We start from the raw sequence: 25,908 nt of genomic DNA, 5'->3' as shown, positions 1-25,908 counted from the left end.
AAGTAACAGTAGAAATAACTTCAGTCAATATAGATTTGTGTTTAATAATGTGTAAGTAAAAGTCATTGCTAGCCAGCTTAGCATTAGACATACTGCTAGGAGATGAAATCATCAGGAAACATCAAGTGAGAAGAGTCAGAAGTAAGAAATAATTAAGATTTTCCACTGGCGAAGGTCAGCAAATCTGCCTGACCATAAACAACCAATATGTACCTGTCTTCCTCGTACAGAACAAGATAACTTGGTAGTATTATCCTCCTTCTACCTTACGGAGATGAAGAGAATGATAGAATAATGATAAGAAGAGTAAGGCTCATGTTTCTAGCCTCCCAGGACCTGCCTTGAGAACTTGGCCTCTGAACACAGGTAAGATTCCTTCACTAATAAACCAGACATTCATTCCTGAGCTTCAAGATAAAATGTACATAAATGCATTATCGGAGCTCCAGACAGTCTTAGATTTCGTGTTGCCACTATATATGATTTTTTTTATCACAGCTGCATAGCTTTGCCCTTTACCTTCTGTTGTATTACATGCTTAAGGAGGTAAGGAAAGATTAAAAAAATGCGTATTTATTTCTGAGAACTTAATTTCTCTGGATTAGGTGCCCCCAAAATCAATCACTTCCCAGCCTACTGGCTGGAGATGTGTGTGAACTACTGACAGGCGTAAACAGAGGTGAGGTGATGGTTGTAGTCCAGGGCGTGAAGACACCAGGCGTGAGTTTTGTTTCTCAACACAGGCGAAACGACCACGGGGACACGGGCCTGGGAGGTGGGAGGGCGGCAGGAGGGCAGCCGGTGGCCATGCCTGGCCTCGCTCAGGCACCGCACCTCCCGTGTGTGCGGGTACTCCCCAGTGATGGCGGCACTGCCTCAGGTGCCTGGGAAAACTGAGTCTAGGAAACTTTTCACTGCAGCACCAGGTGGTCAGAGCACGCTCATGCTCCCAAATGGGACTCCGGGCAGCATTTACCAACCACCGTAGCCGGACAAGAGCAGAACCAAGGGCTTCCCTTCCTCTAAGGCCGACGCGCATTCCGGTCGCACAGCCCTGACGCTGCCCCGGTCGCGGTTCCGGGCCCGAGATGTCCGGCCGCCACAGCTCCCTCAGCGCCAGCCCCCCCGCCGCCATCTTGCTAACGCGCCACCAGGCGGCCCGCCGCCGCCGCCGGCGGGGCTCCGCCGAGCGCGGGAAGGCCTCCGCGCCATGGTGAGGGGCAGGGCGCTGTGGAGCTGCTGCCTGCAGCTCGCCGCGCTGCCCTTGGCGGCGGGCTGGTCAGGTGGGAAGCCGCAGCCGTTCCACCGCTCCTGCTGGAGAGCCGCGGAGCCGCCGCTGAGGGGGTGGAGCGGCACCATGGAGGAGGAGGAGGAGGAGGAGGACGAGACTCCTCGGGGCAGCAGCAGTCTGTGAGGTGAGCGGCTCTCTCTCCGGCGGCAGGCAGCGCTCCGCGGGTGGGGGTCGCTGCCCGCTGCGTTCTTGCGGGCAGGGAGGGACCCAGCCGAGTGGCGGCTCCCGCCCCGCGCCCGCCGGAGGAGCGGCACCTGCCTGACCTGCCGCCTTCAGAGCCCGGCTGGCAGCCGGGGCAGCGCGGCTCTGCGCACTGGCTCGGAGCGCGGCAGCGGGGCTTGCCAGGCGTACGGTACCGCGGTCCTGCCGGGTGCGTGTGGCACGGGGCACCGGGCTGAGCCGCAGCGGGGCCGGGGCGGGGAGCCCCGCCGGCGGCAGCGGGGCAAAGCGAGTGCGGGCGCCCGCTCGGAAAAGTTAGTCGGTGGGCGAAGTGCCTGGGGCCGCCGATCCCTGGCTCCTGGCCGGAGAGGAGCTGTGTAACCCGGCTCCGTCCTGCGCGCTCTCAGCCCCTGAGGTAGGTGCAGGCTGGCGGCGGCGCCGGGGCTGGCACGGCGCGGGGAGCGGCGGCCCCTGCCCGGGGAGCGGGCGGGCCGCTCCCGAAGGGTGCCCCGGGGGTCAGTGGCGAATCGCGACTGGTGCCTGCTCCGAAAACGGCTGGGACTGGCAGATCTTTTCGCACTGGTGAAAGAAATCCTGGAAGAAAAAGTCCTACCTTCATCCCCTCCGCCCTCCCGGCGGCAATGCTTTCCTTCCCGTAAATTGACAGTAAAATACGCTGCAGCAGCGCTCGGAAAGAAACAAGTTATATAATCGCCTATTAAAAATACACTTCATGGTATTGACGGTTTAGCGAGTGTTTTCCTTTGAAGAGGAGGCACGAACAGATGTTTATCGCGAGCGTTTTTCTTGCGTTGTATAACGTAAGTGCGACGTGGAAGATATTAACAAAGTCATTTAATGTAATTAGTTCAGTGAAATAATCTCAGTGATCGGCAATTATCTCTAGTAAGGATTTAGGGAAGGTATTTGTTGAACGGCTTGACGGCATGCACTTAAGTTTAATATAAACTTCAGCAGAAATGGTTTTTCTAGTGATGGTTATGAGTTCTTGCTCTTCTATTTGCTAAGTGGCGATTATGAGGCAAGTTTTCCGTTTCAGAGTACTATTTGTACTTGCGTATTTTTTCTTAAATTTTCAAGCTACGTTGACTAGAGCGACATAAAAAATTAAAGGTAGTGACAGGAAAATCACTGCTGTTTTCTGGCGAAAGACTCTTGAAAATAGTAATGTATTTTTTTTTTCTTTAATTCATAGTAGCTACTTTATCAGTTAATAAAATAGAAAGCCCGATTAATTTTACAGATAAGGCTTTCGGCAAAATGAGAAGAAATAAGATTTTAATCCTATTATTGCAACAGTTACTTTAGAAATGCCTGACATTGAAATACCTGTTATAAAAAGATAATGGGAATTTTGAATACCTGGAGACTGGAAAGCCCAGTCTGATTCACTTGCTATGATGGAGAGGAGGGAGAAAGGGATGACAGTGAAACTGTTAAAATATTTACTAAATAACAGTTAATTTGGCTTCAGCTTGGCCCAAATCAAGAGATCTGCAGACTTTTAAAAAGGAAGCAATCCAATATTATCATGATTTTATTCATTTGTATTAACTGTAGATTTGAGGAATTACCTCAGCAGAAATCTGCTATTTTGTCAATCCTTATCAGTTCAAGATTGAACCAAAACTGCTAATTCCCCATTTAGAAATAGATTTAAATTCTTTTCTGCAAATGGGAAAGCAATTGTTTTGTCTGTGGTGAGAAAAATACTAATGCTGCTATATTATTTAGTGCTTTTATGTGTAACACCTGCTGGGTAATTATTTTTTCCTTTGGTCACATCTATAAATCCCATCCTGATCTCACTTTAATTTTTTTCAGGCAGTTGCTGCAGATATGTGTCTTGCAGTATGCTGGCTAGCACTGTAATCAGGGTCTATACGCTCAGAGCCAGGACCATGGTAAATCATTTGGTCATCTTGTGTCTAAATGCAGCTTTGAGTAATTTTTCTGTACACCAGATGTGCACTCGGTTTGAATATTCTTAGAAAATCTAGGAAAGAAGTTAGATGTTATTTACTGTTTGCATGTAATATCTTAATATTTAGTAGCTGTATAAAGAAGGGATGATTTGGGTTTGAATAGCATACAACCACACCCAAGCAGATAAACCTTAAAAAGCCATTCAGCAAGGAGAAGTGGGCATTACGAAGTGACACTGTGAAAACATTTTGCTGCCATTGCGTCCCTACTGTGAAAACCAAGGTTTGCTAAGATGTCGTGGGAGTGAGAAGTCAAGTGGTAAGGCATGTATATCGAGATTTTTTCTTGTGTAAGACCTGTTACCGTGGTTGGAGCTGCTCGTGCTACTGTCTGCTGAGATAAGATTTCAGGTTTTATTGCTTCTAATGTTTGGAAATAGTTCCAGTTGTTTAGGCTGAAATCTCCCATGTTGTGGACTGGTTTTTGAGCGAGGGTTTCAGTGAGGTTCAGCTGTTTCTGATAACGAGATTGTGGCAATAACCAGTTGTTCATGTGTATCTATTTAGGTGTGTTTAAATTAAACACTTTGTCTTCTTAAAACACCTACGTATTTAGAATCATGCCTTGAAAACTAATAGATGGTTCATACTTGTGTTGGAAATATGCCTTGACTCTTCCATAAGAAAACAAAAAAACAAACCAAACAACTTCTAATATTAACAGTTTTGTTGTTGACTAACAACCAAAATGCTTTCCATTTCATTTGAAGTACATGAAGAAACATCATAATCTAGAGTCGTGGGGATAAAGTAGAACGCTGGTTATGTATAGGAAAAAGAGTTGTCATGAAAAACGTTAATGTGTCACGTGACGTTTTCAGTTGCCTTGGGTATTTGTGTTTTGCTGTGTCTGGTGTTCTACCACTTGTAATTTATTTTAATGGCTATGTTTCAGTTAAAGAACCATAAGGTGCTGTATCACATATGGTTTCTGGCTTTCCAGCGTTAAGTTTTGGAGATTTGAAACTTTTATATTTGGAAAGGCTGATGACCTTCTAACTTAACTCGTGAAAGATGCAACTTCGAACAGTTGCATTCAAGAAAAACATATTTTTCAACAAAGAAAGATGTCTTATGTTGCTTAACTGATCTGTAAATGATTTGTTTGGATTTCAATACATTTGAGGTCAAATGTTCTGAATAGTTCTATATATCTATGGGATGTGTGTACATACATACGTACACGGAGGGAGAGAATGTTGTTGGGACAAGCAAAAACTAAGCTTATGTTGAAATCTAAGTAAATTCAGAAAGAATTTAGGGAAATAGTTTTATATTGCAGAGAAATAATGTTGGGTCCTATGTGCTTGGCCTTTTAACTGAAGAGAGGGAATCAAATAGATAAGCATTTAAGTATTTATATAAACAAAATTGTATGACCGGATGTTAACTTAAAAATAGGAACTAGTTTAGTGCTTGGGTGTTGCTGCACTTCCTGGACAACTGAGGTTTCATAAGGTTTTACAAGATTATTGTCAGTGTGAGTCTAGAGAAAGTTTGCGTAGGAGTTTGTTCCTCTCTGACATGGAGAGAAAAGGAAAGAGAAAATTAAAAGGCTTAGTAAATGAGGTGGAGATAGCAGTTGCACAGTTGCAGACATAAAGTACCAGTGCTGATTATAAATTAACTGCTTCAGATCCTGCTTTGCCACGTGGATCCTGTGGAGAAAGGTTTTAACGTGGTTTCTGTGTGCTTTTATGAAAACAGCTCTTACTTGGCCTCTGTGGCCACGTGCTACAAAGGAAAGCAGATTTCTACCATAGTATGTAGACGTGGAGCCTTAGTTTCATTATGTCTAGTAGTATTTATTTTTAGTCATGTCTAATTGACATGTAGGTCGAGAAACCTTTACCCTCAGAACATTTTAAAACTTGATTTTAGTTAAGAAAAACCTGTGCTAACAGCTTCAACATTACATAATAACTTAAAATACTAAACCCGAGATGCATAGGCTGTTAACGCATGGGAGTGGCTAAAGTATGTTTATAAATGCTCAACTTTATAAAGTTTGGTTGTTTTTTCTAGCAGTAAGGCCCATACTGGAAAGGATTGCATCTGCTATTAACAGTAGTCACATCAGTGGACCAGCTGAAACTAATGAACTGCTCATTTGCATAAATACTTACAGGAGTGGAGCTGGTGCCAGAACCCTAAAGTTGGGGTCCAGATCCTGTAGGTGGCTTGATACAAGTTTCATGTTTGCTCTTTTAGAAGAGCTTTGTTGAAATTTTGTGTGAAGGGCCATCCGTGGAGATTATTGTTGCTGTTGGAATCCACGGTTTATTGGCCCAGCTATGTGCAGGTGCTATCTTCTCTTGTTTTTCTGTTGAATTTAAAAATTATCTGTGTGTGATTTGTCTTGCATACCATAACATAGCTGTAGTGCACAAACCTTGCCTCTGTATGTTGTCAGGCTGAGTCCTGCAGAGCAGGTAAGAAAACTTTCATTCCAGCTCCTGTGTTTCCAGCATGCTTCCCTATACATTAAGTAGTCATATGAAATTAGTTGTTTAAGAAGAGCAAAGTAAAGCACTCTAAGTTCTGGTGTAGGGAAAACTGACTCCTACTTTCCTTTGGTGACTGCTTCAGCAATAGCACAGAACTGCACTGCTCTGGTGCTTGATCATAGTGATAGTCTGGGCTGCTCTTTCAAATGTGATGGCCACATGCCAACTTTTGGATACTTTGATTCAAGACTTCAGGAAAAGATGAAGGTAGAGGGGGAAATAACTTATTTTAATAGGCCTGGATAGCTAAAGAAATTGGCTACTGGGACTGACACCTCTGTTAATATATGTGGACACCTACTGTCATGTCAGAGATCACAACCTAAACAGAATATGCATGTAGCAGAAAACTTCTGTAATGCTAAATGCAGTTCCTAAACATGTTTGGGGACTACATAGTGCTGGTGTTGGGCAGGGACAGTCAGCTGGGGCACCTGGAAACAAAGGGAAAGTAGTTATATATTGTCTCAGTTCCAGGGAGAGGCATCTTTATGCAGTTGATACAATGCCCGTAGCTGATCGTATTTAACCCAGGGCTGAGAAATGGCTGGCTCCAGGTACTACTGAGGGACCTGACGGTGAAGCTTATTTGCATTTGTATCCAGAGGCATATAAGGGTGTAGCTGATAGGCACTTGTAATGGCTATGAATAACTTTCTGTTGGTTTAGTTCCCCTAATGAATGCTAGGAAAGTAGAGGTCAGAATGTGTAGTAAGGGGAGAGTGCTGCCTTTTGGGTGGTAGGTAGCTGTTGAATTTGCTTGGTTATAATATGAAACATCACTCTCGGAGGAGACAGCCAGAGAGTTTAAGCAGCATCAGTACTAAACGTGAAACCTTGGATATGGAATAGACTGAAAACGCAATATATATGGGTAGGGGGAATCGTTGAACCTAACTTGGTGGTGTGTGTAACTGAGCTACACTGAGTGCATTCTAAATGGAGGCATTTTAATGAATTACTTTTTTAATAGTAGCGCTAGCATATAAGTAGTTTTTGATGACAACAGTATATTCCCTTTCTCGCTCTTCCCTGTCCTAGCCAGTTTGTTGATATAAACACTTGCATAGTTACACAGTGATGCAGGTGAAAATTAAGCTCTTCTCTAGGGAATAGGAAGGTAAGAAGTGACTATCACTACATGGGTTTCTTGAAATAATTCACAATGTGGACACAAACATTTGTTTTGGCAAGCTTGGGGGAGTAACGAGGACAGCAATGGGTTGGCTCATGGTGGTGACTGCTGAAGTAATACAGCTGTTGTAAGAATATGCCTAACAAGCCTTGAGTAGCCTGGTCTAGCTGAGAGGCATCCCTGCCCATGACAGGGAGGTTGGATTAGGTGATCTCTGAGGTCCCTTCCAGCCTATGCCATTCTATGATTCTATGACCATGGGTAGATGCTTCACATTCGTTTTATTTGTAACTAGATTTTTTCCTCTGTTATGTCTAAATAAAACTTTGCCTTGTTTTACTGTTGATCCTCAAAACTGATGAGAATGGCAAAGGATTCATCCTAATTCTGTGAGATTGTTTATGGAAAGAGCTATTTCTGTTTCTGTTATCAACTCAGTTATTCATCTTTCTTGAACAGTACACGAGATCACTGTAGACTTAGCATACTCACAGATCTGTTGAGAACAGAGAACAGTTGGGCTGGTAACCTGTAGCTGTGTTATGAAATGGGTGCATCCAAGAGTGGAAGAAGGCTGTACTAGCATGGGTTTTTTGCTTTGTAGATGTTTGGAAAATATGGAAGTAAGAAATCGCACAGAATCCCAGGCTGACTGTTAAAATATCAAATAATTAGAATGAAAATTTCAACACTGCTTCTTCTTGCTTGCAGCTTTTAGTGGGAAATCTCAAATAATAAAAAGTATTTATAGATCAGCTAGTTGCAATCTTGAGAGATCTTCTTTGTGTGCAATCCTAAGACCAAGAGTGTCTGGAATAACCGCTATTGCAACTGCTGTAGCAGTCATTAAGAAAATATGTATAGTGAAAGAAAACTTCTGAGTTGTGTTGCAGTAAATGGTTTGCAGAAAGCTCAGGTTCTTGCTTTTATAAGGCTACAGTGGTATGACGAGCAGCCTGAAGTACTGCACAATAAAAGTTTAAATGTGTTCAGAATTTTCCAGTCTCAAGCTGTTCATTAATTAAAGCAGACAATTTCAGACCTGAAGGAAAAATAGAAGCATAGCCAAAACTTAGCTGGCAGTTGTTTGGTGGTTGAGTGTGCAGGAGGCTTTTTTCAAAAAATTAGTTGTATGCTTACTAGTGTTTGCAAATACCTTACCTTTTTGCTGAAATCCTTTTCTTTTTCTTTTTTTCTTAAGTTTCAAGCCAAAAAATGTGCTTTTTGAAGTCTTCAAAAATACGTATGTTGAAAGAAAACTTCCAAGTTGTGTAGCAGTACATGTCTTGCAGAAAGCTCAGATTCTTGCTTTGATAAGGCTACAGTGGCATGAAGAAGCACGAACCAAAGGAGTTTGCTAGTAGTTGTGTGCTGTCCCTTTTAGGTGATGTGTAGTGCAGCCCAGTTCTGGATGCAGTCTATACAGAGACATGGCAATTAGAAATGAACCGAACTTGTTACTTCAAACCTAGAGAAAGTGAAGGGTATTTGGAAAGCTGTAGAATGTTTGCAAGGTAAATGTGAAGTTCTGTGGAGGTTGTTGGGTTCCAGTAAACCATAGCTTCATTGTAACTCTCTCTTAAAATTTGTTACATAAGGGCCATATTTCTATGTAGAAAATAAGGATAAATCAGTTTTATCTGGCAGACTTCCTGGGTGATGGCATGTCTGTGCATGCCTGTATGCTTAGAAGGAGGGGCTATATCAGTTTCAGTTATGGAGTAGTGGATGTTAGAGGTGAATGGGACAAAAAGGCGAAGCCTCACAATAGATTTTATGGTGATGCATTTATTTTTCAAATACAGTTAAAATATTTGGCTTGAAGCTCTGCAGTGTTTAAAAATAGCATTTACGCAGAACATTTTAACGACAGAGTGCTTCGTGTGATGTTCCTCTTTCCAACCTTCTTTTGGAACAGAAAGAGAAAGTGTTAAAATGTTTAACTAAACTTTTAATTATTTTCCTAAATCAACAAAAGACTTAAAGCCAAAAAACTTGTATTCAAGTTTTCAGTTATGTAAGCCATGCTAAAAAAACTCAATTGACCCCAAACCTGTTGTCCTAAAGGCTGTTTTCGCCCTGCCCCTCCCAAGCTGTTTACAGGAGTAAGCCTGTTTATTGTGACATAAGACGCGGTTTTCCATGCCATGTCCTGCCTGATCTACAACTTCTCTCTTGCTTTGTGGATTACCAGAGGCCCCTCAGTATTCGGTGCTGGAAAACCAGTTATGTGGGCTCTGGGTTTTGATTCATGTTAGGCTTCATTCTATTCATCAGTCAGTGCTGGTCTTCTGTCTAGAGTACCTTCTGGCCTCATGCATCTGGAATGACAAATGGTCTCCTTCAGTAGTTTCTATGTCTTGGTCTATTTCCTTTTCTGAATTCGGTTGAAACAGGAAAGCATCTCTGAGTATGGAGAGGGTTTCCACATTGCGTCCTGCCTGCACACCTCTTACGTATGGTGGCAGTCCACTTGCCCTTATTTGGGGCTGAGTCACCTCATTCTGAAGGACGGGTTCCATTTGTTAAGAAAGCAGTTTAATGCTTCTAAGTAGAATAGTAGTTTTCCTCTTTGTTTAAAAGTGTGGAAAATAGATTTCTTGTGGAGTCTTACAATAACAAATATTCACTAAGGACATGACTCCTTCTCCATGGCCCTCCTAAGTGAACATAACTCTACTCCAGTTTGAGTTTGGTGTCTCTATCACTCATAATTTGGCTGGCAATCCAGTGCTTGAATTTATTTCTTGAGTGCCAAACTTTTTTTGGGGGGGGAAGAATTCAGGAAAGCTGGATGAAAAATCAGCTCACTTTTGGTTGGGTATTTTCTAATATTTGAAATATACCTGCCAAATTTCCTTGTATGTAGATTCTTTCTTTCAAAAAAAAAGGTAAGAATCTCTTTAGACTAATAACTGCTTGAGTTTTATTTTATGCTAATGATTGCTGGCTTTCAAGAAATTGTAACCTACTGTTTTTTTCATAAGAAAAAATAGATTTCTTTTTCTGTATTCCATGAATATTCTTGTATATATTTTGCCAGTTGAAATGGAAGGGAGGTAAACTAGCAAGATTGATGCTTCAAAGGAATCTACAGTTCATCAGGAATACCGGTCAGTTAATTGTTTATAAATGTGTCCCTTTCTTATGCATGTAGAAGAGTTTAAAGTATTCTGTGAGCACTGAAGTCTCTTCTCCCTTCAGCTGCTTATGGAATACTAATGAAAGTAATGTATGTGCATCATGTGGAAAATATGTTGGCAGACAGATACCTGCAGAGCTTTAAATGTTTTGGCATTGTCTTTGTTTAATCAGCGTAGCTGATCCCTACTTCCCCTGGAGGCCTATACTTTCAGAATAAGATCAAAGGTTTATATGAAAATTTAAGCAAAAGTAGAGTTCACCTATTTTAGAGATGAATGAATAGATAAACAGAAGCTTAAAAATAAAACCTCAGGCACTCTGGTCTCTAATATGAAGTGTCTTGTAGGAACAATAATTATGGTAGTTATATATATTTAAAAATCAGACATCAGAGATCTTAACAGAAGAATTTCTTAGAATTAAGTGCCTATCTGATTCAACTTTTGTGATTTGTTTTCATGATGCTTTCTAGAAGAGTGGATATTTTATGCTGTGTCTGTGTGCTTTGCTAAATTAATGAGCTGACTCGGCATTGAAAATACTCTTTGAGGAATGCCAAAAAAAAACCCCACCAACCTCAACCAACCCTCTTAAGCTAAAGTAACAGTTAATATATCCATTACAATTTTTTTGATATTCTGTTTGCCTTTTTGTGGCACTGGTTCTTTCTGTTACCATTTATGCCTGCTTAAAATGGTATAGAGGATATGTTCCATTGAAGGCTGGTTCCAGTAAATGTTTAGTGGATTGGAGGAGAAAGCCTGGGAGTATCAACAGTTAAATTAAAATTACGAAGCAGATGTGGTATCTTATTGCTTAATAGAAAATACATAAATGGAGTAAAGCTTTCAGTAAAACTTCAGGGAAGCTAGGGTATAAAGCAGTTACGTTAAAACAAGGTTATTATGACCAAGGGTACTATTTATCAAAAAATTCTGGCAGCAGTGTTTTCTGAACGTTGGTTGTGCTTCTTCGTCAGAAGTGAATTTTGATCTGTTAATATTTTATCTGTGCTGTATGGCAAAATAATGGTTATTTTGTTAAGAAAGTTTCACAATATTTATCAGTTGTCATATCTTTGCAAGTGGCACCATGCTTTCTGTTTAGTCATCGATTGCTGCTGAAATAGCAGGGACGGGCGCTGCATTTGAAGTTAATGCATTTGGGTCCGATTTGATACACACACGTAAGAAGTGTTAAGAGTGTAGCTGTAGTGTCACAGTGACAATGTATTTCTTTTTCCCTGTAATGATGAACTTATGGGGGCACAGTGAGTTATGCAATTTCTAAGAAAACTGCGGGCTTTAATTCTGTATTCTGAAAACTTTGTTTGGATGGACTGGCTTTGGTATACCAGCCCAATGCTTCTCATTTGAGTATAAGACTTAATTAAATAGTAGATAGTCCAGAACATGTGATAGAGTTTTCCACAGGACAAAGTACACAATTTTTTATTAAAAATTATTTGTGCGCCTACGCAGTATATCATGCTTCTGTTCATTACTAGTCATCTCGTTTTTATCAGGTAGAGTTTGTAAGTACCAGAAAGTTGTGCGCTCTTTAAAATAGCAACCTATTTTTTAAAAAAAACTGTCATAGCAGTGTATTTACTTTTAAGTGAAATGTTGAAAGTAACTATACAAAGGTGAAGCAATTACCTTCAGCAACTTTTAAAATAAAATAGGGATTTTTTTTTTTTTTTTCCTGCCTTGGATATAATGAGATGAAAAGGACTCCATATTCCTAAATTCCACAAGACTTAAGTGCAGTTTGGAGTAAGAGAGTTCAACAGCTGAGTTCACGGTTTTCTAAGAAATGCCCCACAAGCTTTTCTCACTTATTTTCTTACTTTTTTACATTTCACAATGGAATTAAGAACAGACATTGGCCATGATTTGAGTTATTCCAGTTTTCTGTGGCCTTTCACTAGTCAGTTCAGTTAAATTTGTATCAAAATTGTATTTAAACAGTTACTTTTACTGTTATTACAATAAGCTCTTCCTTGGTTTTGAGTAAAAAGGAAATATGACCAAGCGTCTCTTGTGTTCTGACTTTTGTGCATGTGTGTGCATCTTGTCAGTAGGAGTCATGTGTTATTAATGCTACACGAGGCTGCTGCTTGTGCTACAAAACAAAGTCACTATAGAGGCAAATCTTAAGGTACTGGATAGTTCCAGTGTCTCTTGAACAGCTTTGCAGCATCGTATTACATCAGGCACTAAATATCATAAGTTTCAGGAGGCACTTAATATTCTTCCAAAATGTGAATTAAGGAACCCTTCCCCCTCACTCTTGCAGTTGGTAGATAATAGTGTTAGCATCTGAAGCTGTGCATACCAGGCAGTAAAATTCTGCCTGAACTACAAAGAGATCTCATGTCTACTTGCCACAGCATGTTTTTGAAGTCTTTTGTGTAATAGCAACTGTTTTAAAAGCCTATTTTGTTGAGGGAAAAAAATACAGTAGATCGTAAAATGAGAAGGGCGGGCTTGTTTCTAATGTGTGTGAGAACATTCAGTGTTACGAATGTTGATAGTAATCCAAGGAAAGAATAATTTGTTTAAAATTTATTTTAGTTCTCCTCGAAAAGATATGGATAAGAAAACAGATGAAGAGCAGCCTTTGACTGCATGTAACCAGTACCCTAAAGAAGCAGTGAGGAAACGTCAGAATTCGGGTCGAGGTTCCAGGGGCAGTGATTCTTCCAGGACCTCCCGGAAAAGCTTCAGGCTGGACTACAGATTAGAAGAAGATGTAACTAAATCAAAGAGAGGCAAAGATGGGAAATTTGTCAATCCGTGGCCAACATGGAAATCACCAACCTTGCCAAATATTTTGAAATGGTCCCTCATGGAAAAGAACAACAGCAATGTGCCATGCTCAAAGCAGGTAAATCCTTGCATGTTTTGTGTTCTTGAGTTAGACTGCTTTTGCCTCTGCTCTAATCAATACAATAGGACAGTTTCTAACTAATACTTATTAGGCGTCTTTCGAGACTTTTCTAAGCGTTATTTTTCTGATTTCTATAATCACTTTATTCTTTTCAAAAGGTGGGTTAGTACTATCTGCCTCTTTTTTTTTTTTTTTTGCCTTACTCTTAGCTCCACACCCTTTGATTTGTCCAGCTCGGTTTATATTTACAAAACCAACAAAAACAGGCCCCTAGCTCAATCATAAACTACAGTTACATTCTTTCCTTTTTAATAGGTGTTACTTTATGAAGCATACTACTGACATCAGTTGTATTGGATGAAACAGCTGTGGCATATCTAATCTTAAAAAAATTTGCCTTTTTTTTTTTCCCCCCAGACTGCCATTGACTACGTATGTTGTATCTTTTTCATAAAAATTTACTTCCGTAAGTAAATGAGTGCAAATATTTAGTATTTGCAAATCTATGTTTCTCTATTTCAGTGCACCAGGAGAAAAACATGCATATGTTAAATCTAACCTGAGCAAGTAATTGTACTGAAATAGTAAAGGTACAGTGCTAGTTTTCAGGGAAACACCATTATTTGTTCTTGGTGTATTGTTTCTGTCAGATACTGCATATAAAGGAGGTAGGGGAAGCAACCTCTGAAAGAAGCTTCTTTTCCATGAAGAGTAATCATAGAATGGTTAGAGTTGGAAGGGACCTCAAAGATCATCTAGTTCTAACCCCCCTGCCATGGGCAGGGAAACCCTCCACTACACCAGGTTGCCCAAAGCCTCATCCAACCTGACCTTGAACACTTCCAGGGATGGGGCATCTACAGCTTCTCTGGGCAACCTGTTCCACTGCCTCACCACACTCTGAGTGAAAAATTTCTTCTTTATATCTAATCTAAATCTGCCCTCTTTCAGTTTAAATCCATTGCCCCTTGACCTATCACTACATGCCCTTGGAAAAAGTCCCTCTCCAGCTTTCCTGTAGGCCTCCTTTAAGTACTGGAAGGCTGCTAAAAGATCACCCCGGAGCCTTCTCTTCTCTATGGATACTGGAAAGCCACAGGTTATCTTTGTGGCCACAACAAGTGTTACAATGGCTACAGTTTTGACAGTTAGGATTACTTGTGTGTATTTTCTGATGTGTTGACTGCACTTTGGAGAATATGTGCCAAAGGGTGCGCAACCAGTGAAAGCATTTTTGAACAAATAGATGTTAATAATGCTTTTAAGCATCCAAGAACACATGCATAAGCTATAAATCTCACAGGATTTAGCAAAGAGCTTATACTTTTCATTTTTATCTTACGTGAATTACCTGTGAAGGAAGGAATTTGATCAGCCTTATGGACAGGAAAGCTGTTTTACTTATTATTGCATGATGGTCAGAGTTTTGGGAATTTCTTTAAGGATACATGGCATGGAACACACTTAAGAGAGAAATAATCTTGGCTGTAATTGTTCTGTAATAATAATAATAATTTGACTTCAGAAAAAAGCACAACAAACCTATTTCAGTCCTGGGATCCCTTCCGACAATTTACTGTTCTAAATGTGGCGTCCTGCTTCCAGACATTATCTGGACCGTGTAGTAGTAGCAACAGCAGTTGTGCCTCGGTGTGTACAGCTTTCTAAGCAGTGTGCTGCATTACGATACTTCGGCCACATTTGTGTAAAATTCACGCCCTGGTGTTTTCAGTTGCCTTTGGCCGCTGGCCTGCTCTTTCTGTGTACAGTAGACTTTGTATCTGGCCAGCACCGGGCAGAAACCTGGTTAGCGACTGAAGTGCAGTGCTCAGGTGTGCTACAGAATGCAGAACATACAGCTCTCTGATGGCAGTGGGGAACTGGAGCACTCCCCTTTAATTTACAGATTATGCCTGCAATAAAAGATGATTACAAAGAAATCTGCACTGTACCAGTTGTAAAGCTGTCTCTCTGATCCAGCTGGGATTCATTTTGGACTAATTTTATTGCTTTGCATATGAAATTTTCTAATTAAGTGCCAGCAATTATTCAGGAGCTTAGTGAAGTAAATCAGAAATAGAAAAACATAGATAGGGATCAATGAAATGCACTTCTTAAGTCCTCAGCCATTTTGATGCTTGTTCCAGCTATGTTTGCTTCACACCTAAATCAACCTGTAAAGCACCTCTGAGCTTGTTTAAAATTCAAAGCAAGGGCTCCATACTTTATGTAGCACTGCCAGATAGCATGTCCTTCCAGCAGACTCCTACTTCAGTTTCCACACTGAGTGTGCCCAGCGATACCCGGCTATGCTGGGTAGGTTCAGTGTATCTGTACCAAGTGCTTTGCATATGTAAAAACAAAAGGCATGTTATCCAGGATACGTACTTCGCTGTGTAAAAGCTATATGTATTATAATCATGCCTTCACAACAAGCTATATCATTATTCAGAATGCATAGACGTTTTGTATTTTCATTACAGGCTTTATTTTTCAGTGCTGTTGGAGTATCTTTAATTATTAGTTGTTGGATCAACAATTCAGATTGTTCTCATTTCTGTAAAATCCAGTGGTATTCCAGTACGCACTAAGCACCAAAAATCCTAAGCTAATTAGCTAGTCTTACCAAAGCCCGTCATGTGTTCCTTCTTGCTTTGCATTAGGAGGGAAAGAAGAACATGGGAGGGGGGAAGGGGCACAGCAGGAAGAATTTTTGTATTCCTCCAGTGATGAAGATAAGACAGTATAAGGCACGTTTTGCTTCTATTGGTAGCTGGATTGACATTAATACCATATTTCAAAGATCTGTTATAATTCATAGAATCATATTAATATGTTTCTGGTTACTCTGACAGAGAACAAAATGTACTATAGCAGGATAAACATTCCATAAGATTATGTACTTCATTCATTATATTATCTTGTTGTATGAGCTTTAAGAATTTCATATGATGTATACTGCCAGTAGGACTTGTGTTTTAGTTTGAAATCTTATGAGTTGAGTAATGAGTCCTTATTGCTTTAAAAGGTAATTTTGGGAATTTTAGCGTACTTTTATAAAATACTGAAAAAAAACACCAACCAACCAAAAACTACAAAAAAAAAAAAAAAACCAAACCCATGCACTGACAAATAATTTCTTTATCTATTTCTCTGTGTGATTTACTATAGCAGCTCAAAATAATGCCTGATTTCTGATCTCATCCCCTGAGGAATCACTGATTTGAATCGGATGCCTGTGTATCACAAACCTGTAGATTTCATACAGAGTCAGCACTTTCCAAGTTGCACTGCCTTTGTGCTCTTGGTTTGCCTTGAATTTTTGTTTACAGAATTTCAGGTTAGGATACTAGTTGTTTGAACTGTGCTACCCTTTATTTATCAATCTTTCTGTCTCCATGTCCTTTACAAATGCCTTTTGTAGTCATTAGTTTTACCTTTAAATAACTGTTCAAAGTAGTTAATAGTGTGGGTCCTAGTGACAGCCCTGTAAAGCCTTTAGTAGTACAGGTGTGCTGTGGTTTAAGCCCAGCGGGCAGCTCAGCCCGCACAGCCGCTTGCTCACTGTCCCCTGCAGCGGGATGGGAAAGAGAATCGGAAGGGTAAAAGCGCAAAAAACTCATGGGTTGAGATAAAGACAGTTTAACAGGTAAAGCAGTAACTGCACGCACAAGCGGAGCAAAACAAGGAATTCATTCACTACTTCCCATCGACAGGCAGATGTCCAGCTATCTCCAGGAAAGCAGGGCTCCGTCATGCATAATAGTTACTTGGGAAGACAAACACCGTAACTCGAAATGTCCTCCCTTCTTCCTTCTTTCCCCAGCCTTTATTGCTGAGCACAACATCATGTGGTATGGGGTATGCCTTTGGTCAGCTGGGGTCAGCTCTCCCAGTCCCCTCCCAACTCCTCCTGCACCATCAGCCTCCTGGCTGTGATGCTGTGTAAGCACTGTTCAGCAAGAGCTAAAACATCAGTCTGTTATCAGCAGTGTTTTGGTCACAAATCCAAAGCATGGCACCATATTGAGCTACTAGGAAGAAAATTAACTCTATCCCAGCCAAAACCAGTACGATATGTTTTAAGTCCTAGTTAAGAACTCATTGTTCACATCTGCCAATTAGCCAGTTCTTAATTCATTTAGTATTGTTTGTTGATATTGCATGATGCTAATTTAAAAAACTAGTTTGTGTCAAATATCAGCAAAAATAAAGTGGATTCATTTAGGGTTCTCAGAATTATTTGTAGTCTACCTTTAAAAACTACTTAAAAAGAACATTTTCAATAAAAAATGTACTTACTTGCTGACCTAAATTGCATTATGACAATTATTAAATTCCATATCTAAGTTTAATCTCCTTGATATAACCTGTTTTGGTAGCTTAACCATGTGTAATTTGGTGGGTTGTCCTAATTCCCATTTTTGAGTATTATGTTAGCTTTGTGGCTCTTCCACTCTTTTTTTAATGGAAGTGTTACAATATAACACTCTCTGTGGTTCAGCTTTCTCCTGCCAGTGTTGTTCCATGTACTTAGAGTGAAATAATGATGAGAAAGTGATGTTTCTTTCTTGGAGAAGCAGAAGTTTGTCTCAGTCTTTATTCTTGTATGAATTAAGTGATCGTATTGTACTGACCTTATGTTCAACTTTATAGGTTATCTGTTTCTTGTTCCTGGAGACAGTAATGAAACTTGTTCAGTAAAAATGTCTTGTCCATTAGCGCTCAGAAAAAAGCAGTTTCGTTAATGTTTTATTACTTACAGGAGGATTGCAGGGGGGTGCGTGTTTGTGTTTTCCTAACATATGCTCTCCAAATCAATAAAATATTGTAGAGAAAGTAACGTTCCTGACATTGTCAGGGCTGTTTTAGCAAGGAAGATCCTAAACTGTCAAAGCTTCAGCTTGGGCTTTTAAGGGAGCAGGAGGTTAGCTCTGTGTAAGATCACCGAGAGCACTAATGTCCTATTTCAGCTCTGGAGTCCTCAGCACAAGAACGACATGGAGCTGCTGGAGCGGGTCCAGAGGAGGGCCACGAAGATGATACGAGGGCTGGAGCACCCCTGCTATGAAGACAGGCTGAGAGAGTTGGGGCTGTTCAGCCTGGAGAAGAGAAGGCTCCGGGGTGATCTTATAGCAGCCTTCCAGTACTTAAAGGGGGCCTACAGGAAAGCTGGAGAGGGACTTTTTACAAGGGTGTGTAGTGATAGGACAGGGAGAAATGGATTTAAACTGAAAGAGGGCAGATTTACATTAGATATAAGGAAGAAATTTTTCACTCAGAGGGCGGTGAGGCACTGGCACAGGTTGCCCAGAGAAGTTGTAGATGCCCCATCCCTGGAAGTGTTCAAGGTCAGGTTGGATGAGGCTTTGGGCAGCCTGGTGTAGTGGAGGGTTTCCCTGCCAATGGCAGGGGGCTTGAAACTAGATGATCTTTGAGGTCCCTTCCAACTCTAACCATTCTATGACTCTATCATAGACCGAGAGAATGAGAGCAGCAACCATGACAGGGAGACTGACTAGGAACCAGAAACGTTGGGACATCTGTGATTACCAGGGATAGAAGAGTGTCAGGAGTCTGTAGAAGGTACCTAATACAGGAAAATTCTTCTCAAGTAGTGTGAGGAGTTCAGACCAGAACTGTTTGTGAGGAGAGCCTTAGCCACACTGTGGCACAGCTGGAAGTGGTCAGGAGCATCGAGAAGACTTTTTGGTTGTTGTTTTTTTTATTGTTGTGGTTTTTTTGTGTGTGTTTTTTTGTTGTTGTTGTTGTTTAGGAAAACTCTTTATTCATTACAAATAAAGTTTCTGCATAAGCATCTCAACCAAACCTGCAGTGAAGAATGTAACTCCTGTTCAAAATGAGATGTGGTTTGATGAGTTTCAGTAGATTATGTACAGCCATGGCCTCCTTTGTGCCAGCTGTCTTCTTGAGGCTGTACATAGAGTCCAATTTGGAAGTCAATCAAGCTGAAAGCTGTCTGTTTTCCTCCTCTGGATTAATGTTCAGCTGGATCAATTCCCTGACCTGCCAGGCTTGAGTGGAGACCACATAAGCATTGAGGCTGGAACAAGAAGGCAGGTGGGGGAAGGTTTCCATAACTTTTTATACCAGCATATGGGTTTAGGTTGATTTAAGTCATTTGTGGGACTGCATCCTGAACATACAGGGAGATCAGTATAGTGATTTATTCAGTAATAATTAAAATTTACGTAGCTAGAAGGCTTCAATAAAAAATCACGAGAAGCACAGCTAAGTGCCTAAAGGACTGTCTTAAAAATGAGATCTGAGTTTTAGTTTGTGTTTTATGAATGTTCATTGAATTATTGGCAGGATGGAAAGAGAATGGTAAAAGCTAACATTAGCCAAGTGGGGTTAACCTCCACCTGCAGCTTCTCCATGGACGGAGAGAGAGTCTGCTGAAGGCTAGTAGAACAGAGCTTTTGTGGACTGCTGTGGGAAACGTTGCATTCTCTTTCATCTGTTGGTTTGTGACTTACTTGTGCTGGGATTTAGTTGCACAAGCTAAACTTGAGCATTTGGTGCAATAACACTGTGTATGTATATATGTTTTTTTTTTTTTTTCCAGGTCAGGAAGGCCAACTGATTGCAAAGCCTTTCCCAGGATGTTGTTAGTGCTTCGCAGTGCTTTCACTACAGTGCTTTCAGACTCTTTTTTTTGTCTATCAGTAGGTCTCCTGGCCTGATGTCGAGCTCTCTCTTCTCTCTCTTGACAGAGAAGTGAAAATGTTGCAAAAACGTGAGATGAAATTAGGAGAAGTAGCTGGGAAAATGGTTGTTAAAAAGGCTTCTGGTTTGTGTTGCAGTTCTCTGGTTGCCTAAAATTATAAACAAAACGCAAGTGTGGACTGTAATGATTTGTGCCTTGTGTGCAGTTTTTGTTCTGCTGCCAAGTGCCTTCTGAAATCTCTCATCCATGTTGTGTTCTTTTTTGGTAGGAACTCGATAAAGAGCTTCCAGTGTTAAAACCTTACTTTGTTCAAAACCCGGAACTTGCTGGGAAGACAGGAACTGGTATGCGAGTCACATGGTTGGGACATGCCTCAGTTATGGTGGAAATGGATGAACTTATATTTCTTACTGACCCAATCTTCAGTCAGCGAGCTTCGCCTACTCAGCTGATGGGTCCTAAGCGCTTCCGAGGACCTCCATGCACAGTAGAGCAGCTCCCCAAAGTAGATGCAGTCATGATCAGCCACACCCATTATGATCACTTGGACTACAACACTGTAACGAGTTTAAACGAACGCTTCGGGAGTGAGCTGCGCTGGTTCGTGCCTCTCGGGCTCTTGGACTGGATGCAGAGATGTGGTTGTGAGAATGTGATTGAACTGGATTGGTGGGAAGAGAACTGCGTCCCTGGTCACGATGCGGTCACTTTTGTCTTCACCCCTTCTCAACATTGGTGCAAAAGGACTGCGACAGATGATAACAAGGTTCTTTGGGGCAGCTGGTCTGTCTTGGGACCTTGGAATAGGTTTTTCTTTTCAGGCGATACTGGATATTGTGTTGCTTTTGAACAGATAGGTAAAAGGTTTGGACCTTTTGATCTTGCAGCCATCCCCATTGGAGCTTATGAGCCAAGGTATGAAAATCAAAGTTTGATCGAAGTACATCATTTAAATTATGTACTGATGACAAAAAAATACTCCCAAAGTGAAAACTGTAGGTATACTTTATTAAGAATATACAATAGAATATAGAGGCAAAAGAAGGAAATTGCTGAGGCAAAAGGGCATTGCTGAATGACCAAAAAAAAAAAAAGCAGGCAATCAGAGGATGGGGCTGAAATGTCTAGGATGCTTGCCTGTGTATGTGTGATGTTCTTGTAGAGTTTTTTCGTAAGCACAGCAAGGATGAATCAGCTGACTTTCTTCCATGAAAAAAGTTGAGTAAAAATCTGGAATTACTTTGTGGCTTTTTTTCTGAAAGAGCACCACTTAATCCAGCCCATTTAGATGCATGCAATTTGATGCATTTTTCTTTTGCTTGCAGCTTATCCAGAGATAAAGATGACTCCTTTGTAGAGTGTGAAAGATCTGTTTGTTCAGGCATCTGTATCCTACTTTTTTTCCCTACTTTACTGGAAGCAAAGCATGTATAGGCTGGGAAAGGAAGATGGGTATCACAGTAACATGGTAAAAATCAAGTATCTGTCAAGAATTGCCAGATTCTCTCTTCTGCTTTACCACCGTCCCCTTAGGCTATCTGCTGAAGCACACGCTTTTTAAGGTGTGCTGCTAGCATGAAATTTTTTTAGGGATGGATTTTAATCTATGGCCTTAATGCCTCAAGGCACCAGTAATATGTTCTTATACTATTAAAAACATAGATAAGAAAAAAGGAGGGTGAAATACTTGAACTGCTGTTTTGTGAGCATGTTGGTGTATTCCAGCTTGTTGATTTTGAGTGTTCTGTATGTTGCTCAGACACAGATGCTCCATAATTTTTTTTATTAGGTGAGCACACTCTTTTTTTTTTTTTTTTAGATTCTTTGCAATTTACTCGACAAAAGTAAAGAAGAAATCTTGCACTAAATTAGTGACACAAAAAAAATGTATTTTGTGTTTTGGTAGGTGGTTTATGAAATACCAGCATGTGGATCCTGAAGAAGCAGTAAGAATCCATATTGATGTTCAAGCAAAGAAGTCTGTAGCGATTCATTGGGGGACCTTTGCTTTAGCAAATGAGGTAAATTTCAACGCTATCCATGAGTTTTAGATTTCCCAAGTACACAGTCATTGATGAAGCTTTGCTCTTACAGTTTAACCTATGTATGTGTAAATGTATACTCTAACATGGTATGAGTGAAAAGGTGTTACTATATGTACTGCAGCTAAAAACAATGCTTAGCTTTCACAACCAATTACATAAAAATATTTCCACGGTTAAAATTAAATTGAAAGTATAGAGTTATTGAAACAAACGTGGAGGATTTCTGATATCCGAAAGCTGAGGAACACGAAAGGTGGGGACGTGTGCAATAATAAAAGTAAACTCTGCAGTGCATCCCTTGGAGACAGCAAGAGTTGCATGCCTGTAAGGTCAATGCAGTGTTTATTAATCCCGTCTGTCTAGTAAATAAATTGAATGGTATTTTAAATTATTAATTCATAGTTAAATACCAACAAGAATATGAAAAACTGAGTTACTCTGAGTTGCTGATTTTTTTTTTTTTTTTTTTTGTCCACTCCCACCCTCCCAAGTCCCCAGTTGTAATAAGGAGCTTACCTAGGCACTTGAACAGTGACTAAAAATGCAGTGAAAGGGAAGTATCTGCTTTGATACACCTTGTCTGGTAGCTGTTTTTCAACTTTGCATCAGTTGCACTGCTTTATCTTATAACCCAGTCCTGATGCTGCTAGCTCTGTTCACCTGATACGTCAAGTTTTCTTTAACTTGCACGTAACGCTTTCAATCCCTAATGCTTCCAATAAGCTGTGTCACTAGCACCCGTGGCACAAATGCCACTGTGTATTCAGAAGCACCAAAAAATGGATGATTTCTCCCTGATGATACCTGTTCCGAAATGTGACCAATGTAATGAAGTAACTTCAGGAGGACCTCATTGAAACGGCACTAGTTTTTAACCGGTGAAGCTGACGACTTTTGTGTTACTAAACGAGAGGAAGCGCCATCTGGTGACGTGCGCGCCCCTCCTCCCCCGTGCTGGCAGTCAGGGATCACCGTTCCGCTGCTTCTCGGAGATCTAGCTCAGTACGTTGAAGACGACTGACTTCTGCATGATAGGTTGTGCCTTGCTAGTTACTCTACAATTGCAAGTCAGCATTCTTATCGTTTAAAAACTGAAGGTGAAAACAAATATTTTAGTTGGATTAATATATCCCCTCCCCCTTTTTAGATAACTTAGCAAGAAATGGTTTACTTTTTATCTTAGAGCAGTGATACTCTATTTTGTTTTTTTCCCCAAATGCTGCAGTGGTATATTTTCCCTCATGTTATTCTGATTTTTCCAGTATTACTTGGATCCTCCAGTTAAACTGAATGAAGCTCTTGAAAGATATGGCTTGAAAAACGAAGACTTCTTTGTCTTAAACCATGGAGAGTCACGGGACTTGAGTACAAATGACGCATTTGAGTAACGAAACGGTAGCAGTTCCTTGTGAGCCTCGTTTGATTTGACCTAGCAATTAATATTACAATTATTGATACGATGTACTTACTAAGTAGATTTTTTTGGAGTGAATTGGGTTTTTAGATACCAGGTTTGTCAGTTTCAGAACTAAAACTTGCATACCGATTTCATGATAAATTTTACTAATTATATTGCTTATAAATTTTGAGAGGTGATCTAAAAACTGGTTAATATATAAGGTATTGCTTGGGAATAACTTGCAGTTTCAACTCTTACCTATACCACTGATGAATTACTGGGTTTTTTAAAACCCTTCATCTTACCTGCAACAGCAATAATAACCTCAGCACAGGACATATTCTTAGAATTAATGGTTGACTTGAATTAGTCATTGTAAGAATGTCATCTCCACTGGTTAGTCATTAATCTTCAGGTTATGCCCTGTACCTTGATAGTTTCACTGTATGTTTTGTGGGGTGGAGTCTTCCAATACAGCTCTGTTGTTAAAGGACAAGCACAGTAAAATAATTATTTTACTGAATGCTTCTACATATTCATGTATTGATGAACCACAAAAGCTGAATTTTACAATGATGTAAAGCAATGTGCCTTTTAAAGAGAGAGATAATTTAGTATTGCATCACTGATGTGTGAAACTTACTGCTGGCCAGAGTATCTGCACACTTTCATTGTTTTGTCAATATTTTTAAGTAGGCCTGAATGTGTCTAAAATAACTTTCTTGTCAAATGCAGTACATGAAATAGAAGAATCCCTTAATGGTGCTTGTCTTTGCATTGACTCAGCCTATTAAGTTGGGTTTTGTTTTTGTGTTGGTTTTTTTTAAAGTGAAAAGTCTTAAGCAAGGGCTGTGGTATTTTTTCTTATAGCTTCCCTATAATTTTAAAGTTGAGTGAGAGATTACAATGTTCAGTATTGTAAAACTCGGCTAAATATATCTGTATCAAATTGCTATGCTAATTGACGGAATTAAAGATTATTGTTGCCAATAAAAAGGGTTGTTATTCTCCTTCATAATTCATTGGCAAATCTTTTTTTTTGTGTTCATGATTTGTTTTGGTCTATGGGATATTCTCTCGCTGTGCATTATGTTTTATGTTCATATTCCATGAAGGTAAATAAAAAACCCCCACATTATTTCCCTGCAATTTAAAGATATGAACTTCTGGCAACTAATTAAAACCAGTTAATGAGATTCCTGCTAGGAGCAAACTGAAAACGTCTTTTAACTGTTGACAGTTGTCTTCTAAAAATTTATATCAGGAAGTCCTAGAAGTCTGACAGATCTTAATACCAACACAGAACAGCACAAGAAGGCTAAGATCAGTTAGTCCAAGTTCATGCTGAGGAAGGGTTCTGGAACAGAGGATTACACTTACATGTAAGGAAAAGCAGCTTACGTTCCTTTGGTGGCATTCATATTTGACAAACGTCAAGATTTCTTTATTTGAAAAAATAATTCTAGTATGGTCTAGATGTGTTCACCAGAACGTGTTCAGAACTGATTTAAAAGTCATGCAGTGTTGATTTTTGGAGGATACGTCAGCTGAAGTCTCTGTTGGGCCTCGTATTTACACAATAGCTTCCGTAATGATTTGGATAATATAATGAGTATTTCATGTTTGTAACATGGTGAAGGACACCAAGCTGCAGGATATTTTGAGTGCTTTGAAGGACATGATTAAAATTGAAGTTGTGAGGGTTTTTTGGGGTTGGTTTTTTTTTTTTTAGAGATTTCAAAATCATCAAGACTATTCTGTAAAATTCTGTACTCTGGAAAGAAAGAATGAAACTAAAATACGGAATACCTAGATAAGCAGCCACGTACCAGAGGAGTACTAACTTACAAGGACCAGAGACTAAATGTCAGTAATGGCATACATTCTGGTTTGGATCTATTAATTCACACCATTTGTATGTAGAACGGTGACTGTTCTGCTCTGCTTGGTGCTGATAAGATTCCATCTGGAATGTGGGATAAAAAAATTAGACACACTTGTGTGAAGACACTTTGGAGAGTCTTGCATGATTTCAAAACATCCCAATAGCATCGTTCTATGAGGAAAGCATTTAAAAATAGGTCTTTCTAGACCAGAAATGCAAGACTGAGACAACACTGTAGCAAGTTTTCATGTAGTTTTAGAAAAGGGGACGATGGCCACTTGCTTCTGTCAGCTATCAAAGCAAAGGATAAGAGATCAACTTTAATTATCAAAAAGATGATGTTTGAAAAACTTATTTTTAGGTTGGAGAACGTGGAGAAGGACATCTAGACATCTCCATTGCTGACCTTAAGAAAACATACATATATCAGCTAGACCTAGAATAGACTAGTCCAAGTTCTTAATGTCAGTAGAGAAAGGTGGGATTGGTAAATTCTTAGTGTCTGACCTAGCCTTTATTTTGCTTTGTTAAATACAGAAGCAGAAAAAAATTAAATCTACAAAAAATGGCAAAACATTAAGTGATGGTAATGTAATTTGTTTATTACAAAATTAATAGTGGTTTTGGAGCACTGGGAAGGAGAAAGGTAAATTCACTGTCAATGCAGCGATTGTCAGGGTTCTGACTGGGAACTTCTATTTCTGCCTTAATTGTATTCCTGATGAGTTAAAACTACCTTTGTAGATAAATTAGA

At 40.1% G+C, this 25,908-nt stretch overlaps 1 protein-coding gene across 6 annotated transcripts; it reads left to right on the top strand.

Annotated features, from left to right (window-relative positions):
* The first annotated feature begins 1,210 nt into the window (after nucleotides 1-1,210).
* Nucleotides 1,211-24,265, top strand: NAPEPLD (N-acyl phosphatidylethanolamine phospholipase D). Of its 6 annotated transcripts, XM_086610077.1 has the most exons (6): nucleotides 1,211-1,406; nucleotides 1,568-1,577; nucleotides 12,819-13,131; nucleotides 20,094-20,740; nucleotides 21,732-21,846; nucleotides 23,133-24,265. In XM_086610077.1, exons 1-6 carry the CDS (start codon nucleotides 1,211-1,213, stop codon nucleotides 23,256-23,258), a joined length of 1,407 nt encoding a protein of 468 aa, XP_086466203.1. In that variant the 3' UTR covers nucleotides 23,259-24,265. The 6 variants fall into 6 exon arrangements, with proteins under 6 accessions (XP_086466203.1, XP_086466202.1, XP_086466204.1 ...); XM_086610076.1 differs by lacking the exon at nucleotides 1,568-1,577 and having other exon boundaries at nucleotides 1,211-1,410; XM_086610078.1 differs by lacking the exon at nucleotides 1,568-1,577 and having other exon boundaries at nucleotides 1,383-1,415.
* Nucleotides 24,266-25,908: the final 1,643 nt, after the last annotated feature.

Source organism: Tauraco erythrolophus, chromosome 4 (genome assembly GCF_009769465.1).
Source record: "Tauraco erythrolophus isolate bTauEry1 chromosome 4, bTauEry1.pri, whole genome shotgun sequence".
In the NCBI taxonomy this organism is placed as follows: domain Eukaryota; kingdom Metazoa; phylum Chordata; class Aves; order Musophagiformes; family Musophagidae; genus Tauraco; species Tauraco erythrolophus.
The sequence above is the reverse complement of the archived record's forward strand: the minus strand, read 5'-3'. Positions and strand labels throughout refer to the sequence as shown.